The sequence below is a fragment of the Lynx rufus genome, unplaced genomic scaffold (assembly GCF_022079265.1).
Source record: "Lynx rufus isolate CCGP_SWC_20201006 ecotype Redwood Valley unplaced genomic scaffold, mLynRuf1.p SCAF_37, whole genome shotgun sequence".
Lineage (NCBI taxonomy): Eukaryota > Metazoa > Chordata > Mammalia > Carnivora > Felidae > Lynx > Lynx rufus.
In genome coordinates, this window is record NW_025814853.1 from 154,982 (window position 1) to 178,233 (window position 23,252).

General features: G+C 58.8%; 1 protein-coding gene across 1 annotated transcript in view; it reads right to left on the minus strand.

The window, feature by feature from the left end:
• Nucleotides 1–21,583, minus strand: part of DNAH17 (dynein axonemal heavy chain 17) — a 98,549-nt gene extending 76,966 nt beyond the window's left edge. Inside the window, 15 exon segments of the mRNA XM_047093942.1 lie at nucleotides 1,307–1,410; nucleotides 2,378–2,486; nucleotides 7,613–7,759; nucleotides 9,639–9,834; nucleotides 10,606–10,871; nucleotides 15,238–15,354; nucleotides 15,577–15,744; nucleotides 17,134–17,220; nucleotides 17,332–17,484; nucleotides 18,126–18,251; nucleotides 18,441–18,526; nucleotides 18,664–18,763; nucleotides 18,943–19,135; nucleotides 19,984–20,177; nucleotides 21,239–21,583. Of these exon segments, the coding sequence (XP_046949898.1) occupies nucleotides 1,307–1,410; nucleotides 2,378–2,486; nucleotides 7,613–7,759; nucleotides 9,639–9,834; nucleotides 10,606–10,871; nucleotides 15,238–15,354; nucleotides 15,577–15,744; nucleotides 17,134–17,220; nucleotides 17,332–17,484; nucleotides 18,126–18,251; nucleotides 18,441–18,526; nucleotides 18,664–18,763; nucleotides 18,943–19,135; nucleotides 19,984–20,177; nucleotides 21,239–21,583 (2,391 nt within the window).
• Between the last annotated feature and the right edge of the window lie 1,669 nt (nucleotides 21,584–23,252).

Sequence of the window (23,252 nt, forward strand, 5' to 3'; positions counted from 1 at the left end):
GACGACCACATGAAGACACGGGGAGGAGACGGCCGTCCGGGAACCCAGGACAGAGGCCTCTGGAAAACCACCCCGACGGCACCCTATCCGGACGTCCTGCCTCCCACACTGTGAGGAAATGAACTTCTGCTGTTTAAGCCACCCAGCCAGCGGGCTTTGTCAGGGCAGCGCGAGCTCGCTGATACACAGATGTCTCTAGACTGTTGAAAGGAAAGGACCGTATCAAAAAAATCGCTCACCTGGACAGGACAGCTGCAGGTGAGGTCAAGAGAGACAGATTTTTGGACAAGCAAGGACCCACTAGGTCATCAATGCACCTTTCCTGCCCGCGGAAACCACCCGAAGAAATATTCCACTCAAGCGACAACCGAGCAATGATCCCGGTCTACAGTTTATGGAGTAAACCCAAGCGGGTGTTGGTGAGCCCCTCCCTCCCTCCCTCTCAAAAATAAACATAGAAAAGAAAAAAGAGAAAAGAAAGTTCACACCATGACAAAGGAGACTCAAAACTAAACGATGGCCAGAGTCAGAAACGTGAAACTCTTCCAGCTCAGACATTTGCAGGGAGGTGGCCGGAGGAGGCAGAAGATCTGAGGTCCCATGGGTGGGGGCACAATGGGCAGTAAAACAGAATGTGATTATTTAATCTTGATATATTGATGAAATAGAGCTTAAACATGATTGTTTTAAAAATGAAATGGAGTGGGGCGCCTCCTGGTTGGCTCAGTCAGTGGAGCACGTGATTCTTAATCTCAGGGTCATGAGTTTGAGCCCCACGTTGAGCATAGAGATCACTTAAAGAAATAAACTTAAAAAAAAATGGAGTCATGTAGTAGACTGTAAACGAGGCAGGGCAGTTCAAGCTCCCCTTTGGATGTGTCACTGCAGATGTCTCTCTGCACGTTAGGGCCTTGATGACGGACCGTGGGGAAGCTAGTGAAGGAATTCGCCCCCAGTTTCCTGGATTGGGCTTCAGTGAAAGTCAGCTCGGTGCCTCCCTGAGCGGAGCTGAGTCTCAGGGTACCTTCCTGCCCCCTGTTCCCGGTGCCTTCCCGGCAGAGAGAGGACCCTACAAGCACTCTTGCCGAGCTCAACAGAACGGAACGGAATTGAATTCTGCACCCTGGCCTGGGACTTCTCTGCCTCGGGACCACCTTGACATCGTTGTGCAGTCCAGAGCCTCACACAACAAGTTCCTGCTGCCTTTGGGACTCTCTGTGAGCATCTCCGCGGGTGCCTTTTCCCCAGGACCCTCTCCTGGGCTTCTGGTTAAGCCCTGCTCTATAATACCTTGCTGCTTACTCACCTTCATGGCCTGAGAAATTCCATCTATATTTTGCTTGGCTTTTTGCATCCTGTTCTGCAAGTTATGTAGAATTTCTCGCAAGTCTTGGATATACTCTAACACACCTAAAATATAAACATCAAGGAATATAACGAAATGAACAATTCAGAACAGTGAAAAGTCTTGGGCAGGCTTTCGCGCTCATCACTGCCAGACAGCGCTTGGAAAACATGCCCGCTGCTCATCCAGAGTTCTCCAAACGCAATGCTGACAGATGATGCACACAGCGTCTGTTCGGAAGCAGGACTTCCCTATCCCCAAATAGGTGGGCCATCAGTTCTCAGGCCCCCACCCCCCGAGGGGACCCCTTGCGCCCCTGCCCCTCCAACCACCAGCAGGGCACTGGAGACACATGAGCATGGTGACAGGTCTCAGCGTCCTGGGCCACAGCGGCTGGAAAGAGGTGCGTCCTTGGGCCACAGTGAGAAGCAGTGTATCTTCTCTGCACGGAAAGTCCAGGCCAACCCCGGCTGCAGGGAGGTGGACGGTCCCACCTTCTAATTGAGACAGTGGAGACAGGATATGGCCGAAAAACGGCCCAGGGCAAGTTGCAGGCCTTGATAAAGGAGACAGCCTTGGCGGTGGTGGCCACCCAGAGGTGGGTCCAGAGGGGAGGGACATCAGGGGGGAAGGCTCCTGCCTGCTCCCATGGTGGGAAGAAGGGACTTCGTGAGCACACTTCTTTCTGCTTCTCCGACACCTGCCCAGGAAACCACCAAAGAGCCCCAGGCCCCAAAAGCCCACTGTGAAAACTTTGGGACCCTTGGTGTTCCCCAGAGGGGTCTTTGCCTGATTCCATTTGTAAGTGACACAAATGGGCTCTTTGGGACAGGGCAAGCAGGTGGAACTCTCCGATGGCCTTTAACATAACCCCACTGGAGTCAAAGTGGACCCACCCAACCGGGAGGCAGAAGCAGCCATTTGCAAGTGTCATAGGACAGACGCTGGACAGGGAGGACATCCCCCCCACCCCGTCCCACCGCCATTGATCTGCTGGTCACCCTCCCAGTGAGACAAACATGGCTTCAGTACCTTCCCCATTCCAGAACAGCGTTGTTTCAGCAGTCAATAACTTGACATCGATTGCTTCCAGTTCTGACTTTATTAGTGGAAATTCTACATCCATCACGGTGGTCTTTATCTGCAACAAAAAGGCTACAGTCTCAGGGCCTTTGCTCCAAATCCAGCCAGATTTTAAATGGTCTCATGGTTAGGGTTTTCTTACCCACCACCAACCAAACCAATTACAACTTGTGTCATTTAATTGGGAATTACGTATAATTCAAATTCCAGGAGATTTCAGCTTCTACAAACTACTTTTATCACCAAGGATTTATGTATGCACTTAACTCTTGGCTACCTACAGAATGGGGGTAGAAACAGAAGGAAAGGGGATAATGGGACAATAATGAGTGTGTAATCCAAAACTGTTTTTATTTGGCTTAAAATCATACAAAGAAACTCAGAGAAATGGACACGAGTAACCGAAGCAGGTCGGGGCTCAGAATCTCTCCTTGGTCATAAACCCCAAGCCTGCAATTTAGGTACATAAAGGAGATCCAGGGGGTGCCTGGGCGGTGTGTGTGTGTGGCAGGGCAGGGTGGGGGGGCCGCGCTCAGTTGGCTAAGCATCCCACTCGATTTCAGCTCAGGACATGATCTCGCAGTTCATGAGTTCAAGCCCCACATTGGGCTCTGCGCTGACAGTGTGGAGCCTGCTTGGGATTCTCCCTCTCTCTGCCCCTCCTGTTCACATGTTCTTTCTCGCTCTCAAAATAAATAAACTTTAAAAAATAAAAAAGGAGGGGTGCCTGGGTGGCTCAGTTGGTTAAGTGTCCGACTTCTGCTGAGATCATGATCTCACGGCTTGTGAGTTCGAGCCCTGCATCGGGCTCTGTGCTGACGGCTCGGAGCCTGGATCCTGTTTCAGATTCTGTGTCTCCCTCTCTCTGCCCCTCCTGCCCCCCATCATCCTCTGTTCTCTTTCTCAAAAATAAACAAACATTTAAAAAATTTTAAAAACAACTAAAAAAAAAATAGAAAAGGAGATCTAGGATCTACAGGGAAGCTATTCAAGCTGTTTGTGAATCAGAGCACTCATCCAGGTCCTATATAGTGTTGATATAGTTCTACCCTGCTCTAATAGAGAAATTCATTTAAGGCCTGGAAAAAAACATCAATTCACAAAACAGGAGGAAAAAAGGAGAAGGAGGGTGTATATAGTTTTTTATAAATTATTCCTTTATTTTTTAACTTTTTAAAAAATTTAATGTTTATTGATTTTGAGAGAGAGAGCGCAAGCGTGAGCAGGGGAGGGACAGAGAGGGAGGGAGACAGAATCGGAAGCAGGCTCCAGGCTCTGAGCCATCAGCACAGACCCCGACGCAGGGCTCGAACTCACGAGCCGTGAGATCATGACCTGAACCGAAGTCGGGCGCTCAACCAACTGAGCCACCCCGTCGCCCCTGTAAGTTATTCCTTTAAATGATAAGCACCATTGGAGTCTTGGAATGTCCTTTTACCTAGCAACATTTTTATTTTATATAACTTTTCAAGGACACTTGTACTTTATAAAGTGAGGGATGCAAAACAGAGTTAAAATCGTACATTAAACGCTGACCACTCTTGCCTTTCAGAATAATCCCTCACATACATTTATTTGGTCCTTTTGGGTGCCCCCCCACCCGCCACCCCTTTCTGCTGACCTCTGCCCTCAGGTGTTTTCATGTGGTTCACTCTCTAAGCAGGCGGGTGAGGCCAGAGAAGTAAAGCTTACAAACCTATCACCGATAGAAACAGGACGGAAAGAAGAGAATTCCATCTATGGAATTACAAAGCGAGTGAACGAGAAGGTACCGATTCCACTCATCAGAGTTTAGATACGAAATAACTATAACGGGCCGTGGTCCCCTCCCAATTACCCGGTGCCGTTGCTTTGAGAACATATCCCAAGTGAGATCGTTTCATAGCATGCCTCTGTGGTGTGTTTAGTCACTAAGTCCTGTGACTAGAGTTCAGAGGGGAACCCTTCACACAGAACTTCTCCAGCTGGGAAAGGTGCTGAGTTCCTGATGACTGCGTCACAGGCAGAGACGGGAGGTATGTCCCGGGCTCCGAATCCAAGGCCAGCCTGGCCGGGGCCGCCTCAGTCTGCGCGTCCCATCCACGACGCACGTGGACACTCAGGGCCTCAGGAAGGCCGTTCATTTATTGCCTATTTTCCGTAGTAACCGCGCAGAAAAGTAGCCACTATGTCTGTCGTAATTGCCAGGGTAAACAGAGCCCACGGCGATGAGATCCACGTAAGGATACGTCCGTCCTGTGTATTTTTTAAGAGCCTATGTTATAAACCCACGCCTTTAGGGTGCTGTCCTCAGAAGTGTGACCTGGGGAAAAAAACACACTCGGGCGGTCCCTCGGATACCCCAGCAGACTCCTTAAAGCACCGCGTGCCCCTCTCTGGCTCGGACACTAACAGACCTGAGCTGTCTGCAGGCCAGTGGTCTCTTGCCAACAGAAAGCACGAGAAGGACGAGAAGGGCCCGGCACGTCTCTAAAGAGGGGAATCCGCGTCAGCAGCGAGCGTCTCTAGCTCCAGGCCTCCTCACCCTAACCCAGTGTTTGTATCAGCAGAGGGACAGAAGAGGGACAGAAGAGGGACAGACAGCATCCATAGCTGGAGCGAACGTGCTCGTGGCTTCTTGAGCTGGAGAGCAGTGGGCGTGGCTGGGTTTCGTGTGGAACCACAGAAGTCAAAGACGGGCTCTATTTTTTTACATTTATTTATTTATTTATTTTGAGAGAGAGAGAGCGAGCGAGCAAGCAGGGGAAGGGCAGAGAGAAGGGGAGAGAGAATCCCCAGAAGGTTCCACGCTGTCAGCACAGAGCCTGATGCGGGACGGCGCACATAAGCGAGCCACTTACAATTTCGAGAAACGCGATTAGTGAAAACGAGCTTCATTCAGTTTCCACTGACCACGTCTTCGGTGACGTTACCACCGTCACGCGCGACCCCGGGGAATGGAGTGAGGAGCAGGCCCGTGGTTGATACTCTGGTGGGTGTGTCCGGGCTGGCGGTGGTATTTCTGACAAATCGACGTGACGGCCCGAGCCGGCCCGCTTCACTTCGCGCTCGGCTTTGCCAGCATGGTCACGAAGGGGGTCACCTCCACCGGGAGCGGGGGGCTTCCCGGGTCTCCCCAAGGCCTCTCTCTTAATCTTCGGATATTCCGACTCTTCTCTTGGCTGGCACCAGATTGCTGGGCTCGGTCCAGCACACGGTGTGATCTGGCCACCGTCCCCTACAGGAGAGGTTGGCTAAGCACGATCTGCTATTCCGGAAACACCCTTCGGACTCAGCATTACTGCTGCCATCTTCTTAGGTCCTAGGAGGGAGGTGCAGGGCGTGCCGTGCTCCAGTGAATACCAGCTCACATGGAACCTAGGGAGGTTGCTGGGGAGGGGACGGAGAGCAGGTGCAAGTGCTCCCCTGCCCGTGCGGGATGGACCCGGGCATTTGGTACAGGACTCCTGCAAGACAGGCGAGGGAAGGCAACAGAGGCACGGCCCGCGGCTCTAAGAAAGGGGCCCTCGGCTCAGGAACCCATGAACAGAGGTATCTCTTGGGCGGATCGGAGGCACAAAGCACAAGAACAAAAATGAAAACGTTCCAGGCCCCAGACGGTGCTTCCCGTCGGGGGCAAGCTCGCTGCGAGAACCGTGAACCTGCCGTCGGTGGCTTGAGTCTCACCAGAGTGCAGAACGAGTAAGGTTACCAACAGGAAATCCACAGACGTGGACGCATCTGGGGGGCCCAAGGGGATGGGACCAGCGAAGTCCACGTTCAGGCACCTCCTTGGACTCTCGGGGCCTCTGTGGCCACGGGCTGAGCCGCCTGTTCCCTTCCTTCCACGGCCTGTGCTTCTGTCCTTCTCCGTCTCTCTGTGACTCCCACGTGAAGGAGGCTGGCAGCCAATTCCAAATTCCCAGGGCTCCAAGGAGAGGGAATCTTGGTGGCCCCGTGGATCAGGCGGGTGTGGTGGGCCAAATGGTTCTCCAAGGACGTCGGCGTCCTAGTCCCTGGGATCTGCGACCGTCCCACCTTACCCGGCAAAAGAGAATTTGTGGATGAGATTCACTTAGAGACCGGTAGGTGGTCCAGAATTATCTGGGCGGGCAGGCCCAACGCAATCACAAGGTCCTCGTGAGAGGGAGGCGAGAAGGTCGGAGGGGAAGGAGGGACGTAACAAAGGAGGCAGCGGCCGGAGGGGTGTCGTCTGACGGCAGAGGGACGCGGAAGGCGGTGGCCTCGAGGAGGCGGCGGCCTCGAGGAGGCGGCTTAGCCCACCAGGAAGCGGCCCGTCTCTGATTTCAGCAGAAGGAAGCAGATCTTGGACTTCTGACCTCAGAGCCGGAAGAGAGTAGACGTGTGCTGTCGGAAGCCACTGCGTCTGTGGCGGCCTGTGGCGGCCACCCCAGGAGGCTCACGCAGAGCCCACGTGCAGCCTCGTCCGCCGCAGCCTGGGCAGGAGCGAAGGTCATGTGGCACCAGCGGCAGCGTCTTCTGGGGTCTGTGCGGAAAGGGGTGCCCGCCACGGCCCACGGCGGCCCGAGTCCACGCCTCCCCGCGTCCCCTTCCGATCTCGGATTCACCTTCCAGGGGCTCTCATGCCAGGAAGGAGGTGCGCGGAACAAACAGCCCCGGAGCCAGACGCCCCGGCCCCCAGGGCCGGTCAGTCACTGGGAGCCCTGATTCGGAGCCAGCCTCTGCACGACCACCTGTGTGAGGTCCCCAGATCTGGCGGAAGAGGACCTCTTGTTCCACAGAGCACAGGTGGACCTGTCCCCTCCCAGGTCCCGGTCCAGCCTACCTCGAGGCCACCTCCCGCCTTCCACCTCTTGGGTCACAGGGTCGCTGGGAAATTTGTAAACCCGGCTGGATTCCAGGAGACGCCCACCCCGCCACACCCCACTGGGAGTAACGGAACGACTTTGAGATTCCCCAAGGGCAAACTACGTTTAGGAGAGTACGGCGCCTCTAAGCAATCGTGGGACGGAGGCCAACGTCCAGTGGAAGTAAGGTTTCCATCACTGGCTGTTCCGTCGCCATCTCTGCCGCTGCTGTTTGGGTTGATGGCGGAGTGGCTCGAGCCACGTTGTAACAAGAGGGGGTCCTCACCTCCTCTACTGCGCTTGGAGACCCTACCCCTTTGTTTGTCCTAAACAAAACCCGAAACTCGGCAAGTAAAACCAAACTACACCAGCTCACCTCGTTGTACCAGCCAACGATGAGTTCCAAGTTGCCCACAAACTTCCGGAAGATCTCATGCCGTGAGAACAGATCCTCGGCACTGCTTGGGATCTCTTTTTGCTGCTGGAAACCCAGGTACTTGACCTCTCTCAGAACTGCCACCAACTAGGGCCAACGGAGATCACAGAAAAGGTCAGGGCGCGACCCCAACGGTACGGCCCTCGGCAGCGCAGGCGAAGGGCGCTCCCAGGTCACTCCCCGTCCTGGGCGCACGGTCTCCCGCTGGCATCCGGGACACCAGGCTCTCCCAGTCACCGCCATCAGGCGGTGCTTTGACGCTTTAGAGGTTTGCGTGCTGGAGACTCCCAGGGTGTGAGCCCTCTCCATCGCTCTCGCCTCGGCGACCTCACCCAACAGCGTGGCTTTAAGAACCAGCCACGTGTGGGTGGCACCACACACACGTTTGTGTCCCCAAGCCAGACCGCTCTCCCGACCCTCGGGCTCCCGTGTCCACCCGCCCACGCAGCGTCTCCATTCGCGCGTCCAGACGACATCTCAAGCCCAACGTGGCCAGAACGGGCCGTCTTCCCCTCAGCCTGCTCTGCTCGCCGCCTCCGGCTAATGGCAGTTCCGCCCCTCCAGTGGGCCAGCCCAGAGCGGCTGGGGCTCAGGCTGTCGTCGCCAAAGACTCTCTTTCCAACCCGTCCGAGCCCCACGGGCTCTGCGGCCGAAAGCCATTCGCCCCTCACGCCTTCGTCGCCGACCCGCTGATCTGGGCCACCACCGTCTCGTGGTCTCTCTCCCGGATTACGGCAAAAGGCTCCTCCTAGCTGGGCTTCCTGCCCCTGCGCCTGTCCCCGCCCCCCGTCTGTTCACACGTGGCACCTAGAGGGATCCCCGAAATATACAAACCACATCGGGGCACGTCTGTCCTCGGAAACCCGCCACGGCAGCCACGTCGCTCGGAACGGAAACCCAAGTCCCTCTGCCGGTCCTGGAGGCTCTCAGTGCCCTGTCCCCCGCCCTCCTCCACCCCTCCCTTCACCTCCTCTTCCACTCCCCTCCCCAGCCCTCTGCTCACTCCACCCTGACCCCAGACCCCACTGGCCTCCCCGCTGCCCCTCGAACACACCCGTGTGGTCCTCGCCTTAGCCGTTTGCCCTCCTCAAAGGCTTCTCCTCGAATCCGCTAACTCCCTGACCTCCCGCAAGTCTCTGCCGACATCCAAACTTCAACCTGCCCCCCAGTCCTCCAGGTCCTCGGAGGCACCCGTCCCTACCTCCTCAGTGTCACGTACCTCACTGCTTTATGTTACACCAAGTTATATTTCCTCCTGCCCCTCCTCTGCCTCCTTCCCCCAGCTCTCTCTTTCCTTCCCGCCCCCGTCCTCCAGTGAAAGGTATGCTCCAGGAGGACAGAGATTTTTGTCTGCTTCGTTCATTCATTTACTCCAAGCACCGACACGAAGTAGGTGCTCAGTAAACATGTGTGGAGTTAAAAAAAAAAAAAAAAAAGACCGCATTTTAGTGGAAGAGAAGGGGAAACCTCACATCTGCCTCCCCGGCATCGCTGCCGGGATCTAAAGCGTGGCAGGTGCGTTGTGGCAGGAACCCGGGCCACCCCACTCCTCTGTCTTTGGCACTTGGCTCACAGCTACCCAGGTTTGAGCCTTGGGATGCACGCCCCACAGCCCACTCGTGAATCCTCTCCACCCTGCCTGACTTAACCAGAGGGCCCGTCTGCTCAGACCCCGCAAGGACCCTTCTCTCCGTGTTCCTGTCGATTCTCAGATTGACGTTGCCTCTTGAGACCACAGGAGAGGCAGCCAAGCTGCGAAGGACTATTGTCACCGAAGCTGCTGTTTGGTCTCGTGCCTCAGACACGTCGCAGACACGCTTTACCGCTCACGCGGTAAAGTTCCAGCTAAATACGCCACGGGTCTGTTCTTTGGGCTTCTCCCACCCGCCATCCGTAGGGGGGCCCTGGTCCCAGTGGAACCTTTGACGCGGACGCCCTCTGGACACGGCGGCAGGACGGCACGCACCGCGTTGCTGAAGTTGACTCGGATGAGGTTGGTGACGGGGTCCCGCCGTATCAGGGGCTGCCCCAGGTTGAAGTGGCAATCCTGGTCCACACCGGCCACCCACTGCCGGTAGGTCCTCTCGCGGTAGTTTCTTAGCAGCCCCATCATCTCGTCGTACTTCTGGTAGATCAGCTTGGCCTCCGTGCTGGACATGACCCTGGAATCGGTCAGATGGGGTGATGGGGTGATGGGGTGATGGGGTGATGGGGTGATGGGGTGATGGGGTGGTGAGGTGCCCGCCTCCTTCAGGGTCTCTTTAGCGCCCTCAGTGCGGCTCCCAGATCTGGGGGTGCTGAAGCAGCCGGCTTTCCCTTTCCTCTGGGCCGGGAGACTGAACGGACAGACAGACAACCGCCCGTGACGGCAGCAACGGGTCCAGGATGTCAACCCCCGCCCCGGTAACAACTGGCCCCAAACGGCCAGGACTTGGTTGAGGACTGCCAGCTTCCCGTCCAACTCAGGACGGATTGGAGAAAGCCGGAGACGCCCCCCAAGCCAATCGCAGAGGCGACCCCTCCAGCCCCCAGGCCCGGGGCGGCCTCCAGTCAGGGCACAGCTGAAGCCTTCTCTCTGTTCTCCCCTCCCCCGCCTGCGTCCGCGTCTCCGCCAGACGCAGCGACAGTGGCCGCGTCCTGCCGTGACAAGCTCCGACCAGCCGGTGCTCGTCCTCACTTGGACGGTTTCGTCACTCTCCCTCAGGCTGACCGTCGGGGCGGGGGCAAGCCAGACCCTTAGGGTCGTGCTCGCCGAGCAGGCTCCCGCCGGAGGAGGGGGGACGGGAGTGGGGTCTCTTCCGGGATCGTGCTCTGGGGAGGAGAGGCCTGGCCAACGTGAAGGGTGGGACGGCCTCGGGAGTCAGGATGGACCCTCCCCTCGCCTGCCGCCACGGAGGCGCGCTGCCCCCCCCCCGCCCCGGGCCGCGACTCACGGGTGGTCTATGTGCTTCAGGTCCCTCATGGGCGCCTCCAACCTCTCCTGCAGCTCCAGGCTCCACTTCAGCTGCCCGGCCACGGGGGGCATGTTCTTGTGGAGCGGGGGGATGTTCCCGTCTGCGGAGGCTGCGAGCTGGGCGTCGTACAAGGTCTTGGCGTTGTCCAGCTCGGCGTCAAACAGCTCCAGCATGACCGAGTACCTGGGCACCACCTCAGCAAGAATGAGAGGCCGCTCCAGGAGGCCCCCACACATGTACAGGAGCTGGGGAGCGAGGAGAGACGCGCCTTCGCCGGGGTCCCCGCCGGCGGCCCCCTCCCCGGCACCGCCCCCGCCGCGTGGCTGTTGGCCCAACGGGGCGAGGACACAGAATCTTCCTCTGCGGAGCAGCTGGTTAAATGCGACGCCTCCGTGATTCGCAGGTTGACGCACGCGGGGTCCCAAAACGCTTGGCTGGAAGCCAACGCTACAAACTAGGTCTGAGGTCTAGGTAACATTCGAGGCCCGAGAGAAGTCAGGCTGGCCAGGGTGGGGGCGGAGGTGGGGACGGGGGCCCAGGCAGTGAGCAGAGATGCCGGGGGGTGGGGAGCACTGATTGAGAACGTCGTCCCCAAGGATTTGAGGAAGTCACAGAGGGAGGTTTGGAACGTGGAGTAGGCTGTGACGCTGGGGGGTTCAAGCCCAGGTTACCGCATCCCCCGTAATGTGTCCTTTACCCTGAGAGGAAAGCTAGGCCTGCAGACCTGTCTGCTGGATGCCATTGGCCCAAATTAACCTGGGAGGCAACACAGCACATTTCTGAAAACAGTAACCATGCCCGAGGAGAACCTCTGCAAGTAGCTGGCTCATTGCCCTCACGGCCTGTGTATGCTCAACGTTAGGAATTGTTTTAGAAAATAAAACGCTTAGTAGAGAGCAAGATATTTTATCTGGATGTTTGGGGTAGGGTGCTGGCTGGAATCAGATGGAGAATTTTCCTAAAAGGTCACAGCTCACGGTCAAGGCACAGCAAAGCCTAGGGCCCTGGGCTGGGCCTGAAGGGGGAGCCCTTCCTAGAACCCAGACAGAGAAAGTTCTGGAAGCTCCTCAGCTGGCCTGAGGTCATCCCAGACCCGGACTGGGGCCAATGAGAGTGGCCCTTGAGGCAAACGGAGATCAAAGGTGCTCAGGTCACAAGGTCTAAGCCTCTTGGGGTCTGGGGGCACTGGACCCAAGTCTCAGATTCGCCCCAGTTTTTGGTGTGAAAAATATGACAATGTCCCCAAAATGGCCTTTCTGGGCAACAGTGAGACCCGGCTGCAGAAAAAGGAGAGATCTTCAGGCCCCCGGAAAGCCAGACCGAGTAGCTGGACGCTGGGAGAAAGTAAGGCTCCAAGCACAGCTCCCCACGGGGGGGGGGGGGGGGCTGCCACCGGGGGTCACCGTTGTCGCAAGTTCTCACAAAATTGACAAGCGCCCCCTGGAAGACACAGGTTCCTCTTGTTGGTTCTCGACCCTCCTGACGGTCTGTCTGTCCGGTTCCCCTCCCACCACCCACCCTCCGCGTTCACATGGTTTTGGCTTCTGGGCAGGAAGCTGATCTTATTTTCTACCAGGAGATCATGCGGAAAATTGCTCTAGAACTTTCCTGGCTGTGTGTGAGAGATGGCATCGGGGCAGCTTGGGGACTTGCAGGGAATCCACGGGCTGGGACGGAGGGAGCCCCGGGGGCCCGTCCTAATTAGGGCTCAGGGTTGTCAAGCTGGAAAGGAAATGCTCCCAGGTGCGGAGGGAAAGGCAGGTAGATGGGGAGACGGTTTACAGGCACCGTTTTCTCCCTCCTTTTCCTTGTTTTAATGTTTATTTTTGAGAGAGAGAGAGAGAGAGAGAGAGAACGAGCAGGGGAGGGGCAGAGAGAGAGGGAGACACAACCCGAAGGAGGCTGCAGGCTCTGAGCCGTCAGCACAGAGCCCGTGGGGAGGTCTGAACCCACGAAGCGAGAGATCAGGACCTGAGCCTAGATGTTAAAGTCAGACCTTTAACCAACCGAGCAACCCAGGCACCCCTCTCTTTTTCTTTTTTTTTTAATCTAGCACGAGCACAAAGTTAAAATTTCGGAGAGAACCTTTCCTTTTTGCGTGCAAAACCCAGATTAAGGCCGTGAAAGGAGAGGGGACGAGAAAGGCCCGGGCAGAAGAGTGCCCTGTTCACGACCTCTGTGCTCTGGCTTGTGGCCCCCTCCCTCCGCCACCCCCTCGAGTGCCTGGGGGGAGGGGGCTTCCTCCCGGACACCCTGCCCCTCGCAGCGCGGCGCTGACCGCAGGCTCCCTATCACGAAGGGGACAACCTTGTTGGTTTGGCCGCAACAGCCCAGCTCCCTGAGGCCCCTGGACTGAACAGCACAAAGCCCCAGCCCCTGAGCCCCAAGAGCACAGGTACGCGTCTCTCAGCTCTGCCCTTGCAGGAGGGGAGACACAGGGCCCGCCCGGCTCCCGCGCTGCCCTCCAGCTTGGGAGACCCCATCACGGGGTGCGGCGGGAGACTCCTGTTTCCAGGTTACAGGACTGGCTGGAAACCTGTGTTCGGGACCCTTGGAGCTTTGGGACCCCAGTACCACTCCGCTCCCTCGGCCGGAGCCAGTTCCCTGGGCGACGAGAGCCCAAAAGCACCTGCTGTGTGCCCGGCTGGCTGGGTTCCGAGTGCACCCAAATCAAGCGCCTGCCTTCGGGGAGGTGATATTCGAGCCCGGAGGACAATGAAGGCGCAGAGACCCACACACAATAGAAGACACCAGGGAGGGCCGGCGGGTCTGCAGGGAAGTCCTGGAGGCCTTGCGCTGGCCTGAGGCAGCTACCTAGGGGGAAGAATGTTCCAGAGACGGGAACAGCACTTCCACTGCTGGGTTAATTTGCATTCACGGATATTCTGCTTGGAGCACCGACTGAATCTAAGACTGACTTGCTCATCCCATTTGCAGATCCGATTCCCTTGCGTTTGCAAAAACAAGGTCTAGAAGGCGAAGGCAAAGGCACATCCTGGCCATTTCCGCCGGGGAGATCCAGGATCCAGGAAGATGGTCAGCACCCTGAGCTACCTGGGTCACCCCTACTGTCCTCCTGTCTGGCCACGCTCTGGCTGGTTTGGGGTCCCGGCTCTGCCGCTGGCTGGCTAACAGCGTGACCCTGCGCAGGCTTCTGGACTTTTCCGAGCTGGCACAAGGAGATGGCTAACGTGGGTGACAAGTTCAGCCGAGCGCGTGGGACCAAAGATCCTAGAATGACTACTGGGCGTCCCCTGTGGGCACTGAACTTCCTGCAGCAGCCTAGAGCCTGCCCAGCAGGGGAAGCAGCAGGTCTGACCCGCAGAGTGTCCGCGTCGAGAAACACGCGGAAAACCAGGCAGAAATAAAAAACCTCCCCGAGTACATACGTATATTTACTCATCTGAATGCTCGATGCCCGTCCTCCAGAGGGGCCGTGGCATCAGCAGAGGCCCCCCTCCATCGTTTTGTTGGGACCAGGCAGGCCATGGAAATGCACGAAGAGGGGTGAGCGAGGGCGGGAAGGAGTGGTGGGGGCTGGGGCCAACTGGACACCACGTTCTGTCCACAGGGAGGAACAGTTGTTCCCTTCAGCCACTTGTTACTACGAGGGGCTGTGTAGAGGCCAGCGTGGCCAGATCGCCTTTTCCAAGAGAAGGTGAAAGTCTGGACTTTCACGTGAACCTTCTCAACTTTTACATGTTGGCGGCTTCGTTCAAAAAAATTTTAACCTGCCGGGTGAGAGTAGGCAAGTCTGGAGAGACAGAGAGCGTGAGTTGGGGGGAGAGGGGCAGAGGGAGTGAGAGAGAGGCAGAGAAAAAGGCAGAGAGAGAGAGAGAGAGAGAGAGAGAGAGAGAGAGAGAGAGAGAGAGAGAGAGGAGGGGGGCAGAGAGAATCCCAAGCAGGCTCCAGGCTCAGCACAGACCCCGATCCCACGACCCTGCCATCAAGACCTGAGCCGAAATCAAGCGTCGGACGCTCAACCGACTGAGCCGCTCAGGCGCCCCCGTGCTTCCCTTTTGAACGGATATTGTCCAGGGGGGGTTAGCGCCTTTCTGCCGTCTATTTTTTGACATTCTTTTTCCATAGCATCATGCCTTTTTTCTAAGCGCAAAAGTGCTAAAAACACGTAATGCTCGCCACCTGGAAATCGTATAAAAGTACACGGAAGGCAGACACGAACCAACAGGGCAGCGGCGGGTCCCTGTTAATGATGCCGGGGCCACTTGTGGAGCCTCGGGTGTCGAAGAGGGCGTGAATTCAGCCCAGCGGGTCAAAAAGTGCATGTTTTATTTTTACAGCAACTCTAACGTTTGGTCCTTTTGAGCAGGGGGAGGGTCGAATCGAGTGAGAACAAAGGGACACCTTCACTTAGTGACTATCGGTAAACGGACGAACTGTCACCTGCTCCTTACTCCCTTTCCTTCCTTACTCTTTGGCGACAAAACCCGACAGGAGTTACCCAAGGAGCTCTGAGATGCTGAGCGAGGCCCCCGGCTGGGCCAGCCCCTCCTCTCCAGATGGTCACCCCAAGGTGGCTCCTGGCGTCCCCCCCCTCCCCCGGGTGTTGCTGGGACACACCGCGGCCGTCAGGCCCCTGCCCACGCCTACCTTTGCACGTGACTCAATGGAGCTGCAGTCATCAAAGCCCTGGCAGAAGATGGTGGCCAGCCGCCTATCCAGATCTTGAATTTTGGTCTCAAAACCGGCATAATCGTCGTCAAAACTCTGCAATTGAATCAGAACACCAACCTGGTAAGTCGGCATGCAAAGCGGGGGAATACTCGCTCTGACCCCGACCCTGAGCCCGCTGGCAGGATTCGGGGCTCCATCTGAGTGCGCAAATTGTTGTGAGCACGTCTTCAGAACGTGACCGTCTAACACACCGCCTCCCTGTGCCTCCCACACCCGGGGCGTCTGTCGTGGATCCGGCCGAGGCCCCCGACTTACCGAATCTCCGGGGTCTAAGGGGTCATATTTGCACTCGGCAAAGACCTTCACCAGCTCAAAGACCTCATCGTAAATCTGGGTGACCATGCTTCCAAGGATGTTCCCTCTCACTCCCCCAAGCTCGATTTTCTCCAACTTCAGAAACTCGATGGCTGTTTTATAAAGATCCTGGGGGAGGGGGAAAAAAAAAAAACCCACCCAGTAATCTCCGTAACTAAACGCAACGGATGAGCCACTTATCCAGCAGGAAGGAGCCAGGGAGCAAGAACCCTGGGAGCCTCAGGGCAGTGGGGGGCCCTCTGTTCATTTCTGTTCTGTAAAGTGCTTTCTGGAACACTCTGAGAGTCACCTCCAAGCCGTGAGGAGGTTGGGCTCTTCTGGTCCGGACCCCACACCGCCCGAAAGGCACCTCTACATAGATCACGCTTTACTGGGGCCCCCATTTCCTCAGCTGTGGGGGGAGGCGGTTGGACAGGCACCATGTAATTTCTGATGTCCTGACTCAGCTTCGAATCCTCTGCTTCCTGGAAGCCCGTCCCCAACTTCGAGCCCGTCCCTGACGGGGGTCTGAAAGGATGCCCTCACGCCCAGGATGCCGGGACAGAGGCCTGCATGTAAATCCTACCGCCTCTGAGGTGGGGCCCTGTCTCCTCCCGGAGGCTTTTGCAACTATTCTGGCCTCTGGCGGGGGTCTCCCTTTCCGGAACCCCCACTCGCCCTTGACCTTGGCATGTAATCACACCCGGTCCGTTCACGGGACCTCGCTGCTTCCGTGTGAGGCCGCTGTTTCCCAGTCCAGATCCCCAAGGCTCCTTGAGGATCTCACGCAGCCTCGGGAGCCCAACCTAGGGCCTGGCACTGATCACTCCCCCGAGCCGGTGCCGAGGCCGGGGCCGTCTCCCATCAACTGGACAGAATAGGTACTGTTATGAGCCCATTTTACAAATAAGGAAACTGAGGGGCGCCTGGGGGGCTCAGTCGGTTAAGCGTCCGACTTCGGCTCAGGTCATGAGCTCACAGTTGGTGGGTTCGAGCCCCGCGTCGGGCTCTGTGCGGACAGCTCGGAGCCTGGAGCCTGTTTTGGATTCTGTGTCTCCCTCTCTCTCTGCCCCTCCCCTGCTCGCTCTCTCTCTCTCAAAACTAAAAAAAAATTAAAAAAAAAAAAACTTTAAAAACGTTCATTTGCTCGGTCACTCCATGTATCCGACAGTGCTCGTGCGGGGTCCTGCGTCCGTCCACACCTGCCCTAGCCTAGCCCCGCTAGTCCTCTCCCGCGGCCTCCCAGCTCCCTGGCTGTGCCTGCTTAATTTGTCGTCAGCCTGCTCCTGGACAGAAGGTGTGGGGTGTGGAGAAGCAGCCACAACGGGCCACTTTTGTTCTTGGCCGACAGCTCCGGGCGCGGAGGAGGCCGGCCCGTGACTCGGTTTCCCCACGACGCGGATGCTCGGGCGGGACTCTCATCCTCCCTGCTGGGGGCTGTGTGATGGTGGCGGGGTAAGGACGGGAGGCGCAGCTCTGCCAAGGTTAAGGGCAGCCTGAACCAGGCGTCACCTGTACCTCAATGGTCTGGATGCGACGGAAGAAGGCATTCATTCTGGAAAACGCCAGGGACGAAGGGAACTCCCAAGGCACCGGCTCCTTGTCCTTCAAGGGGGGAGAGAGAAGGGAGGCCGTGCTTGGCCCAGACACTCCCACGGGTGCAGGTGGAGCTCGCGCGGAGTCGCCCCCCGACCCGGCTCTGACGTCAGGCCGTACCTTAAAGAAAAGCCTCATGTTCGCACAGCAGAAGTCGTAGGTGTGGTAGAGCTCCTTCAGGACGCCCACGGACAGAGAGATGCCGCTCAGAACCTCCTCTGTTTCGCCCTGCAGGCCCTTCAGCACCAGGTCCGGGCTCAGGAAATTGCGCGTCTGGGCCGAAGAGAAGGCGTTCCCAGGTCGTGACCGAGCTCTCCGGGGGGGACATCCGGGCGCACTGCCCACAGGCCGCTCAGCGGGCTACGAACAGCCCGGCATGGGGTCCTCGGCCTTGGGACACGTCAACCGTCCCTCATGTCCCTGCCCCAACCGGTCGGCCGGCTGCCTGCCTCGCCCGGCCCTGCAGCCCCGCAGTGTATGGGCTACTGGACAGATTCCGGTCCCTCCAGGGACCGAGAAATACAGCACTGCCCCCCGCTGCAGGGTCCAGGCCCGCAAGCACCACCCGCAGGTGGCCCAGACTCAAAGGCTGGTGGCTGGCTGAGGCAGGCTGGTGACAGGCAGGGAAGGAAGGGAATCCGGAAGGATCTCGGGGCAGGTGCATAAAACCCCTCAGTCCCGGCCGAGTCTTGGGGTGCTGGGACTCGGTCCCCTTGCTGTCCTCCTCCCTCCAGGTGTGGGGGGCAGCTTGGGCTGGCACTGGCCAGGTCTTGGGAGGACTCTTGGGTGGCCACCAAGAGGGCCCAAGCTCAGCCCGGGGCCCGTAGACCCCAGTGCCAGCCACTTTGCGTGCGTGTAACCGCCCGGCAATGCCAGCATCGGGGACACGGAGAGACAGGGAGGGGCAAGGTTACCATCTCGATGATCAGGTTGCAGAACTCCTGCAGGATGATGATGATCCGGGAGGGCGTGTCGTCGTGCTCAGAGGTGGCCCAGATGAAGCCGGTCGTGAACAGCACCTTGGCGATGACGGTGGGGAGCTGGCGGGGAGGGGGGGGGGGGGAGACGGGTGGGTGTGCCTCCAGGACGGGACCCCAGAGCAGAAGGAAGAGGAGCTCCCCAGGACCGCGCAGCCCTTCCCGGCCAAGAAGCCCCGTGGCGTGGGGGGTCCCCTCCCCCTAAGACACGAGACCAGCCCCCTCAGAGTGGCCTCTGTCCGGCTGACACACCACCGTGAAGTCGGTCTGCTCCATCTCTTCCAGAAGGACCCGCAGAGGCTTCAGATACAGAACGATGTCATTGGCCTCCTTCAGCCCTGCACGGGACGAGAGCAAGGGCTCTCTGTTCATCGACACCTGCTCCTCGAGACCCACCACCCTTCCCCAAAGGAAGCTGCTGGAGGGGAGGCGCCCCAGCCCCTCGCCGAAGGCACCGACCGCTCCCTGGGCTCACCTTCGGTGACGTTCATGTACACGCTTTGCAGGGCCGGCCAGTAGCAGCTTCTGGCTTTCTCCAGGATCTCGACTATTTTGTTCACTTTGGGCCTGTTCAGCTGAGAAAGAACACAAGGAGCCTTTCGAGAGAGACTCCAAGACCCTAGACCCTGCGGCCGCTGGAGCGGAGGGCTGCACACGGGGCCTCGAGGATCCTGGGGGTCCGCACGGAAGGGTCGCGTTGGTGACTGGTCCGCCTGGCTAGACGGTGGCTGCCGAGAAGCTCAGGCCCGGTCACCTGCTCATGGATGCACTTGAGGTTCATCAGCCGGGCATCCCAGAACTCAAACTCGACGCGGGGCAGGGGGTGCTGTCCGTCCAGCAGGGCCTGGGCCGAGTCTTGGCTCAGCACGTCCCGGATCTGGTGGGACCAGTCGATGATGACGGTTTCGATGGCGTGCAGCAGCGAGTTGTCTAGGGAGGGGGGGATCCTGGAGAGCAGAAGGTGGGGGAAGACGCCCCCACAGCCCCAGGTGCTGGGTTTTACCAGCTCTGCCCCTTCTGGGCGGGAATCGTCCCCCCCTCCTACCCGCCTCCGCCAGCGGCCCTCGGACAACAGGCCCCAGGCATCTTGCCTCACGTCCCAGAGGGTGGTGGAGAAGGAGGAGGGTGGGAGAGGAGGGTGGGGGAGGGGGGGGGAGGGGGGCGGGGGGGCGAGGGTGCAGGAGGATGGGGGGGGAGGAGGACCTCCCAGCTCAGAGAGGCCCAGATTGAACAAGGATGAGACCACGTCCAAGGTGGGCTCCTCGTGCCATCCTGATCGGGGCCGCACAAGGCATGTGTCGGGCGTTGTGTGGAGGACCTGCCTGCACAGTGAGCCCCCCAAGGGCGGTCACCCTCCGACACGAGTAGATGGAGCACGCCGCCACCCCACAGCGGCTCCGGGAGCCTCACACGCCAGCCAGCTGAACGTGGTGGTCGGGCAGGTGCGGGGGGACATCTCGTGCCTCCCGGGGCCTCTGGGACGACACAGCCTCTATCTACACGCGCGGTCTCCGCCTGCCCCAAACCCCTCCCACGCCCCTCGGTGCCCACGTCCTAGATCTGGATATCCTGTGTGACACCCTATACGGGCCGCGGGCCGCCTGGGCGCATACACGTGCGTGGTGGGGGAGGGGCTCCAGTCCCCCCCTCCCCCCACCCCCGCCGCGCTGCCCTCCCGCCTTTGACCTCCGACTCAGCGCCGTCTCCCGGCACCCCGTCCTCCCGCGCTCCAACCCTGCCGGCCACCGGTCGGCTACTCCCGCACCCGGCCGGTGGCCTGGGCCGAGCCGCCTACCTCTCCACGGACTCCAGAGTGCCGTCCAGACTCCCCAGGTGCTCCGGGACGGGCAGCAGCGTCGTCCCTCTGATCTTGCCCCCCATCACGAACATCTCGTTCTTCAGCTTGTGGACCTGCCTGACAATGTCCTCCGAGACCACCCGGGGCCATCCGCTCAAGTTTTCGCTTTGGTTTAACAGAGAGCAGAGCACCTGGAAGGCAAGGGCCCCGGACGTGTGCCCACGTGTGTCCTCCGACCCGGTGGCGCCCAGGAGGAGTGGGGACCCCGAATCGATGCCAGGGGGAGGCACGGCCCGCAGAGGGGCACGGGCCCAGGACGGCCGCCCGCCGGCAAAGCCAGCTCCGCGAGGGGAGAGCCGGGCCCCCCCCCCGGCTCATGTGAAGCCCCAACCCCGGCACCCTGGGGTGTGGCTGTCTTTGGAGACGGGCCTTTCAAGAGGTGATCGAGTTAGAATGAGGTCACACGGGTGGGAGGCCCAAATCCAACGCGACTGGCGCCCTTGTGAGAGGTCTGGACGCTGACAGACACGGAGGGACAGCCAGGTGAGGACGCGGGGAGGAGAAGGCATCTACAGGACCAGGAGGGAGGCTCCCGAAGGAACCCCTCCCACACCTGGATCTCGGACTTCCAGCCCCCAGGCCCGTGGTACCCCGTCGTGGCAGCCGGAGCAGACTGACCGGACGCCTGTCAGCTCCGGCCCCGCCAGGCTCCTCCTCCAGATGGAAGGACACTGGCCCGAGCCCTGAGTTGGCACTTGGGTCCCACGAGTCCTCATCTCACACGTGAGGAGAGCAATGGCCAGAAAGCTACGTCACTCGGACTCTGGCTGGTGTGGCTGTCCACCTAATGAGGTGCCAGGCCGGGGGCTCTCGGTCTGGTCAGAATGCAGGTCTGTCGGGGCGCCCGGGGGGCCCGGTCGGTTGAGCGTCCGACTCTGGCTCAGGTCACGATCTCACAGTTCATGAGTTCGCGCCCCGCGTCGGGCTCTGTGCTGATGGCTGGAGCCTGCTTCGGATTGTGCGTCTCCCTCCCTCACTGCCCCTCCCCTGCTCGTCTCTCTCTCTCAAAAATAAACATTTAAAAAAAAAAAAGGACACAGGTCTGCCTTGGCATCAGGGCTCTTGCATTTCTAATGGGCTCCCAGGGAGGCTGATGCCGGTGGCCCGTGGGCCACCCCATGAGTGGCAGGGCTCTAGACCACCCACTACTGGAGATCCTTCCTCTGGCCCCTGGCCCACCCGGGGCACCCACCTCCTCCACAACAGCGATCAGGTGTTCCACAGGGGTGGGGCTTATGTCTCCGTAGATGAGCTGGTCTTTGTAGGTATCCTTCTTGACGTTCCCCGGTTTCTTCTTGATGAAGTAAACGCCTTTGGACTTGAGGGAGGCGGGGAAGCCCAGGCAGGGTATGATCACGCCGGCCGGACTGAGCGTCAGAACCAGAACCAGCACGTCCGGCTTCTCAAAGAACTCGGTGAACAAGGCCAGGTTCTCCTCGGCTCCCACCATCTTGCTCCACTTGTCGGGCTTGAACTTCAGAATGAGGGCGGCGACTCCCTCTAAATACTCTAACCTGACGTCCGGGGTGATGGTCATCGTGACGCTTCCTTAGACCGCGGTCGTCCCTCTGGCACGCAGAGACACCGACGCAGCTCTGTTTGCCGGGACACCTGGCGTCCCCCCGTCTCTGGAGCCACTGGAAACCTCTGTTCTGACCAGGCAGCGAGAGAAGGTTCCTTGTGAACGTACACTCTTCAGCGGTGCATGGGCTGGGGGGAGGGAGGGACCGGGGGGCCTTGTCTGTTCTGGCTGGTTGGGGGGGGGCGGGGGGGGCCCGCACTGCTGGGGGGTACTGTCTCCAGGGGCTAGGACTACACACCAGTGGGGTGCACTTGCGTGAATTGAGACCAGGGAGCTAAGAGCTGGGAAAGGTAGAGATGGGTGCCGGTGAGAAGGGAGGGCAGAAGATGATTGGAGCCAGGTGGTCCGATGGGGGTGGCGGTGGGGGGCAGACGAGACCAGAGAAGGGTCAGGTTGAAGGGTCCTGGGGAAGACCTCACACCCCAAGTGCATGGGCAGAGCTCAGAAGGAGGCAGGGGTGGAGTCCATGTGCGGAGAAGCGTCAAGTCCATTGTGGTCTCCACGCCCCCCCGTCTGTGGCCATAGTGTACCCCAACTTTTGCCCAGCTCTTTGGCCTTCCCTTGCCGCCCCCCACCCCCCACCACAGGCTCATGAAGGGGTCAAACTACAGATTCCTCATAGACCCCTCAGAAGCTGCTCACACCCCCATCCAGGAGACGACAGGGGCAGGGTTCACTGGAGTGCTGGGGTTGGGGGGAGGAGGTGAGCAGGGGGAGCACTGTGGTTTTATTACCACCTAGGACCCGTGAGGCTCCAGCTTTCCGGGGGCCCTGGGACTTGACTGGAAGAAGCCAGGACTAGGGGCTGAGGCAGGGCAGAGAACAGTCTGGAGCAGCTGGAGTGAGGGCCCCGGGAAGGCAGGGAGGGAGGCGGCGGTGGGCGACCTGCACGTCCTGCCCAGACCCAGCGAGGACAGAGCTTGGGGGTCCGAGAACCCCTCACACAATTAAAGGCTCACCAGCTGAGCAAATGCTCGTGCCAGGCGGAGGCAGGGTGAACCGGCCAGCGGCGCTTTCCTGGACCAGAAAGGAAATGGCTCCCTTCCCTTGAGGGGCTCCAACTGCCACGGAACTTCTGCAGGTCTCCTCAGCAGCTGGGACTTCTAGAACTTTCTCCCTGGGGACCTGAGGGACCAGCAGTGGTGGAGCAAATGGCCAAACCTCCATCGCCCACCACCGTGGGGAGGCTCGAGGACTGTAATATTTTTTAAACTCAGTTGAGCCATCCCTGCCTTTGAACTGGAGCATTCGGTCTATTTCCAGTTCCTGTAACCCCTACTATATTGCGATTTAGGTTTATTGTCTTACTTAGTGCTTGGTATTTATCCCGCCTCTTCCAGAATGCCTTTCTTCTCCTGTCTTGCCACCTTCTGGATTCTTTTTAATTTTTTTCCTAACATTTATTCATTTTTTGAGAGACAAAGAGAGACAGTATGAGTGGGGGAGGGGCAGGGAGCAAGGGAGACACAGAATCCGAAACAGGCTCCAGGCTCCCAGCACAGAGCCCGTGGTGGGGCTCAAACTCATGAACTGCGAGATCATGACCTGAGTCGAAGTCGGACACTCAACCAACTGAGCCACCCAGGCGCCCCTGGATTAAATAGTTTTTATTATTTGTCCCCCC